The sequence below is a fragment of the Pogona vitticeps genome, chromosome 5, assembly GCF_051106095.1.
Source record: "Pogona vitticeps strain Pit_001003342236 chromosome 5, PviZW2.1, whole genome shotgun sequence".
NCBI classification, from domain to species: domain Eukaryota; kingdom Metazoa; phylum Chordata; class Lepidosauria; order Squamata; family Agamidae; genus Pogona; species Pogona vitticeps.
Genome location: NC_135787.1, coordinates 105189734 through 105195733, shown reverse-complemented (window position 1 = coordinate 105195733; position 6000 = coordinate 105189734). Strand labels below are relative to the sequence as shown.

General features: G+C 39.9%; 1 protein-coding gene across 2 annotated transcripts in view; it reads right to left on the bottom strand.

Annotated features, from left to right (window-relative positions):
• Positions 1-2770: 2770 nt before the first annotated feature.
• Positions 2771-6000, bottom strand: part of TTLL12 (tubulin tyrosine ligase like 12) — a 41918-nt gene continuing 38688 nt past the window's right edge. For both annotated transcript variants that reach the window (XM_020808634.3, XM_073000827.2), the window contains exons 12-14: positions 5547-5615; positions 4291-4429; positions 2771-3436 (exon numbers count right to left, since the gene is read on the bottom strand). In XM_020808634.3, the coding sequence (XP_020664293.3) occupies positions 3285-3436; positions 4291-4429; positions 5547-5615 (360 nt within the window). In that variant the 3' untranslated portion in view covers positions 2771-3284. The remainder of the gene's footprint in view (positions 3437-4290; positions 4430-5546; positions 5616-6000) is intronic.

The window sequence follows — 6000 nt, the reverse complement described above, 5'->3', positions numbered from 1 at the left end:
TATTATTTAGAGACGGGGTGGGGGAGAGCTTGAAATATAGGAATGTGTCCACTGCAAACAGGAATCTGCCCTATGTAAACAAGCTCTTTTGCTTTCTCCTGGGTTATATATGGTATCTAGCATATTCTTCTTGGAAGCATGTCCAGTAGAAGGCATGGCTAGTCTAACAGAACAGCCTCTTAACAGTTAGGGAGTCCCTTCTGCATCAACCAATCACATATTGGAACAAAACTGATAATGCAGGAATTTTACAATGTGAGTTATGGTAAACGTTTGAGCTTAAGCAGGATCACTGTCAATCAGTATCACCAGGGAAACCCTACAGTTAAGAATGGCATACTGCTGCATGGGTATCCTATTTGTGACTCTTTAAGTGCACACAAGCATCCTTATACTGTATGTCAAATATTTTTAAACAGAAACAAGACTAGTCAAATCAAGTCATTCCATGTTCAGGATTCTGGTGAAATGATCTGCTTTCATGACCAAGGGTTAAACAACACTGGAGATACCGGTATTTAAAGGCTAGCAACTTTAAAGCCACAACAATAAGCAGTTTTCATAACTTATTTGCCTATGTCTGTAGTCTCTGAAAGTGATAGTGAAGTTTTCTTTCTCCAACAATGACAAAATCCTGTCTTGTAAATTACACCTGAATAAAGATGATGTCACTCACAGAGGAAGATTAATAGTAATTAAAGAGGCATAATTTACAGAACTGGAAGGACAGATCCTGAAGCTGAGGCTCCAATACTTTGGCCATCTGCTGAGAAGAGAAGACTCCCTGGAAAAGACCCTGATGTTGGGAAAGTGTGAAGGCAAGAGGAGAAGGGGACGACAGAGGACGAGATGGTTGGGCAGTGTCATCGAAGCTACCAACATGAATTTGACCAAACTCCGGAAGGCAGTGGAAGACAGGAGGGCCTGGCGTGCTCTGGTCCATGGGGTCACAAAGAGTCGGACATGACTTAACGACTAAACAACAATTTACAGAACAGGATTCTGGCCACTATTCTAGAAATACATTTGTGTCGCACTGTTTGTTACTTACTTTCAACCTATAGTCCCAGTACATTTCTTGGACCTCAAAGACAGAAATACTGCCCCCCTCACTTCACAAGCAAGAAAAGCTGAAAGTCCCTGCATTAATTTTCCTTGTACCCAATAGCACAGGTGATAACTTAGATGAAGTATCCTATGACAAGCACAGTTACCATCCTGTTTGAACAACTCTTGATGGGTTGTGTCTATGCTATATTTCTCTACTGTTGTAGACATGGCAAATATAGTATTTATAAAAAATTCTGTTGCCTATGAATCTTTTGAAATCAAATATTAGTCCAGTGCCAGCTGACCTCTCAGCAGATATACCAGTGATTATATGTGATCTCCTAGCTTCACGTGATGTCTGACATTATCAATAGATGTTCAATGAGTTTTCCAAATTAGAACGACTGGCTCACATTCTTGCCATCTTTTAATTTTACAACTGTTTTCAAATCTGCTCTGGCTGTATGTTGTATCTGATCCCTCCCACATCTATTCAGAACTCTTTGTTACCAAAATTGTTTATCTGTCATTGCTCCGAAAAATCTCAGCACTGCTCCCTGTCTCCTCTGTCCAGGATAAACTTCTTGTCCTTTTCTTCAGAACTCTTTCAGGCCAAGTCCTCCTCATCTCTGTCTTTGTATTTTCACCCTCCAACTTTGGCCACTCAATGATCTCCTACAAATGAACACACCCTTTCTTCATTTATGCCCACAATTCCCTCACAAAATACAATATCCTCATTGTTTTTCCCAGCCTGCTACTTTATGACATTTTTGGGACAGTAAGTCTGCACACCCTACTAAATTAATCCCAAATGTGTTTCAACAATTTGAACACATTATTCCAATTTATTCTGGGAATAAGAACAAGAACAAGCTCACAGAGAAAGCCATATGTTTGCTGTTATGTAGAACTTGTGTGCTCTGCCTGGTAAATTGAAGTGATCTGCACAAGCATCAACAGTGACTGATACACTAATGCTTTCAGTATAATTCTTCAGCATTAAGAAACCGTTGCTACACTTCTGATCTCAAATGCAGAAACTCTACACAGAATCAACAGGAGCTCAACAGTGCAGAACAAAATACCCGTTAAGATTCAACACTGAAGGAATCTGGATAGGTGGGTCACTTCAGCTTTTACATTTAGTTCCATACTGGAAAGCAAACCAGTAAAGAAACAGGCCAACTGTTTCAGCAGTTGGCCTTTTTTGGCTCTTGCACAAGGAAGTATCTAGTAAATAAATAAGGCCAAGTATAACTGAAAGTCAGGTACAGTGTCCTACAAGTCCAGAGGTCAGAGGGTAGAAGTACTGAATGAGAGGTAGAAGCAGTGCTACTGTTGCATTTCTTCTGTCCCGAGGTGGATTCTTTACATTCAAAACATATACAACTTTTCAGCATGGTGGTCAAGACTACTTACTGAGTAAAACCTGAAATATCAAACCAGTACATATTTCTTGCCAGTTTTTTTTTTTTAAATTAAGGATGCACATATTATGCTCATATTTATTTAAAAGATAGGCAATCTGTCTACAAACATTGCCAGGTAAGGGCACCAGGAAAAGAGAGATGTCTGAACTACAGTTCAATTTACTAATGCATGTCTTTCACACAAACAGAACTGAAAGGAAGCAAGGATTATGCTGCTTTTTATCATTTTCTTCCTGGAGATCAGAATTAGAGGACTGTCTATGACATTCAAAGGCAATTTCTGGTACTTTTGCTGTGACATTCTTTATTAAAATTAAAACTGAAATCTGAGCGGCACATGAGCCAGCTCACAGCTTTAAAAATCAAATGCCTTGTCTTACAGATATGAAACAAATTAAAAGGTGGGGACACAATGGTGTTAGGAAAAACAATGTTTTTCTCAATTGCCTTAAACACATTATTATAAATTCAAAGCAGGTTGAGAAAAGCTGTACAGATATTTCTTGTAAGTAAACTAACAGCTGCTAAGATAGAAAAAAGAAACTGATTTGCTACTGAATTGTTGCAATCTTGTATATAATAAAAATACAATTTGTGATAGCAAGTAGATTATAAAATGAATGAGCAGACAAAAATGGGGGAAGTGGACATTGCATACAATTCCATTATATAGACATTTCACTTTGACAGAATTGATAACTTTTTTTTTAATTATAGGAAAAATTGTTGCATAAGCAGCTCATAGAACTGAAATATAAATAGATCACCATGATATACACATTAGCCAATCAAGGCATGGAGCTAGACAATGGCAGTCACATGGCAACCATCGGTTTCATCCAGAAAGAGGGTGCTGAAGACATCATTGAAGAAGGTTGGATGGTATTTGCAGGCTCTCTCACAATCAGGGTTGAAATTAACCTCTAGGATCTGAGGCTGCATGTACTGTTTCCCTGTAAGACAAATTTCATTAGACAAAATCCTGTTTTTTTGGCTCTGCCATATGGAAGTATCCAGGACATATTTCTGTAAGCATAAGTCTCCTGTGCCAGAACTGGGATATCTTTGGATGGCACAACAGCCATCACTCTGCAGCAAAATATTGGCCTTTTTTGGGGGGTGGGAGTGGGGAGGGAGATTGCCAATACAAAGAGGCTTGTGTGTGAACCCATTCCCATTATGATTCTGCTGGTTGTCCCTAAAGAGGCTTGCCTATCTCTGGGCCCCATGCATGCACCATGTATGTATCCATGCAGACTGCAAGGCAGAATTGTGACTCCTTTCCTTCTCAGCTATAAGGCTGATAAAGAGGAGAAGCCATGCCCAAAAGGAGTGTAATTCTACCACATGTTACAGATGGAGATATTGACATCTTGCAGTGAAATCTGAACCACAAACATTCCTGCTGAGTCTCTGGGCCAGTAAACTACACTAATCTTCAGAGGAAATCCAACTGTGGCTAAGGTAGCCAGGATAATGGTGCTGCTAGAATGACCCCGAAAGGAGTTGCCAGGCAGAGGGAGCATGTGCTCCCACAACCCATGCTCATCCTCTTTCCTACAAGTATAAGACAAGTGTCTTTTGATGGTTGTGAAAGAACTATTCCTACGTACATAAACGGGTGCAAGTGTTCTTGCACACATCCCTTTACACACAATACACAGGGAGTTAAAGGAACACTATTCTGGATGGATAAATACTTGGAGATCTTTTCTTGTGTGTGTGTGTGTGTGTGTGTGTGTGTGTGTGTGTGTGTGTGTGTGTGTGTGTGCGTGTGTGTGTAAGGGGAACAAGAAGTAGTAGTTACCATCACTTGATGTATCCCACTTAAGCATCAGGTCAATGGCATAGACGGCTCTTGAGGATGGATAGTCACAGATGCCAAAAGGTGCAGGTTTTGCACAAGCAGCTTGAAATAATTCCACGAATGCCTTAAAAATGTCATCCTAATAAAGTCATATTTGAAGTCAGATTAATATTCAATTAATATTGCAATTGATTTGAAATACATTTGAATAATAGGATCTGATTACTCTTCAGAGCTTGAGCTTGTATGTAAAATGTTAGAAGTAACAAAGTTATGCATGATACGTTGCTGCCTTTTTAAGCCAATATTACTTTATAAAAGTAATGCAATAACCGGTGATACTGTTGCAAGTGGAGTGGATGGAACATGCAATATTTACGCGTTCCTAAAACATTGCTCTTAAAGAGGTCATCGGAGGGACTTCTGCCCACTTTTGTGCCTTTAGGTATTTTAAAATCACTACCACCACAAGAAAAAAGGTAACTAAAAAGTAACTTGCTAAATATGAGTAAGATAACAAGTTACTCAAGGACTGAGTTACACCAACCAGCTAAAAAGCAAAGAACTCCCAAGATCATTTTTGCCTTCCCATCTGATTGATTTTTAACTGCAGGTGGTAGAGACTGTACTCCAGGCAGTGCTCGTAGCACTGAGCTATGATTTTTTTTCTCAGCACACCAAGCTATTAAAGAGAACATGCACCTAAACTGAAAGGCAGCAGTATATTACTTCTTCATCTAACATGCTTGGCAAATTTGTCCTGAATAGGGGATGTCAGATGAGAACAGTCCCTCACAAATGTAGCAAAGGCAGAAGAATATCTTGATGCCTGCAACTGGCATAACTGCATGAACAAAACAGGATTCCCTTTCTATGGAGTGATTCTGTTCTGAAATCCTTTTCCTCAGCACTGAAAGTAGCACTGAAGTAGGTCCACTGAATTAGTGGTGACTAGGGTGAGTCAATTCCTTCATAAGTCCCACTGATTCAAATAGGCTTACTTTAGTTGCAACTATGTTAAAGTAACACAACTAGAATAGACTCATTTAAACCACTGGGACTTACAAAGGAGGTACAGTAACTCACCAAATCTGCCCTGATTCAATGGACCTACTCTACTGTGATTTACTAAATGAAGCAAGTCTTCCAGCCAACGTTTGGAAAGTGGTGACAATGAATCTTGAAAACAAATACTCAGAAAAACTTTATTATTACAAAAGATGAAACACTTGATTACCAAATCAGCAATAACTTACTTGAACATGCTGCCAAGGGTACTCAGGATACTGCTTCTCAAAGAGAGGAATGAATTCATCATAGTGAATCTGGGAAAAAGATATTCCCCAATCAGCTTTAGTAAAGTTGACATCCATGGCTGCTTCCATGATGCCTCACATGTCCCCAACCTGCAGCTGCTGAATCTGCCCCACTGCCATCGCCTCTCCTTTGCTGGAGCAGGGACTAGGTGTTTGCCTATTTTTCCTTCATTGTCTATAATTCCACTGAAACTGGCACTCCCACAAAAGCTACAGCCTCACCTTCCAGCCCCTGCATCATTCATTAACACCACCCCTGGGCAAAAAAGGGGGAGAGTTTTAAAGAGCTTTTCTGAATATTTTGTCCCTGTATCACCTTGTGCATCAATCCGGAACCCTTCTTGAGGCCAACGCTGGTTGAGCTGACACTGCACATTCAGGGACACATTTATTC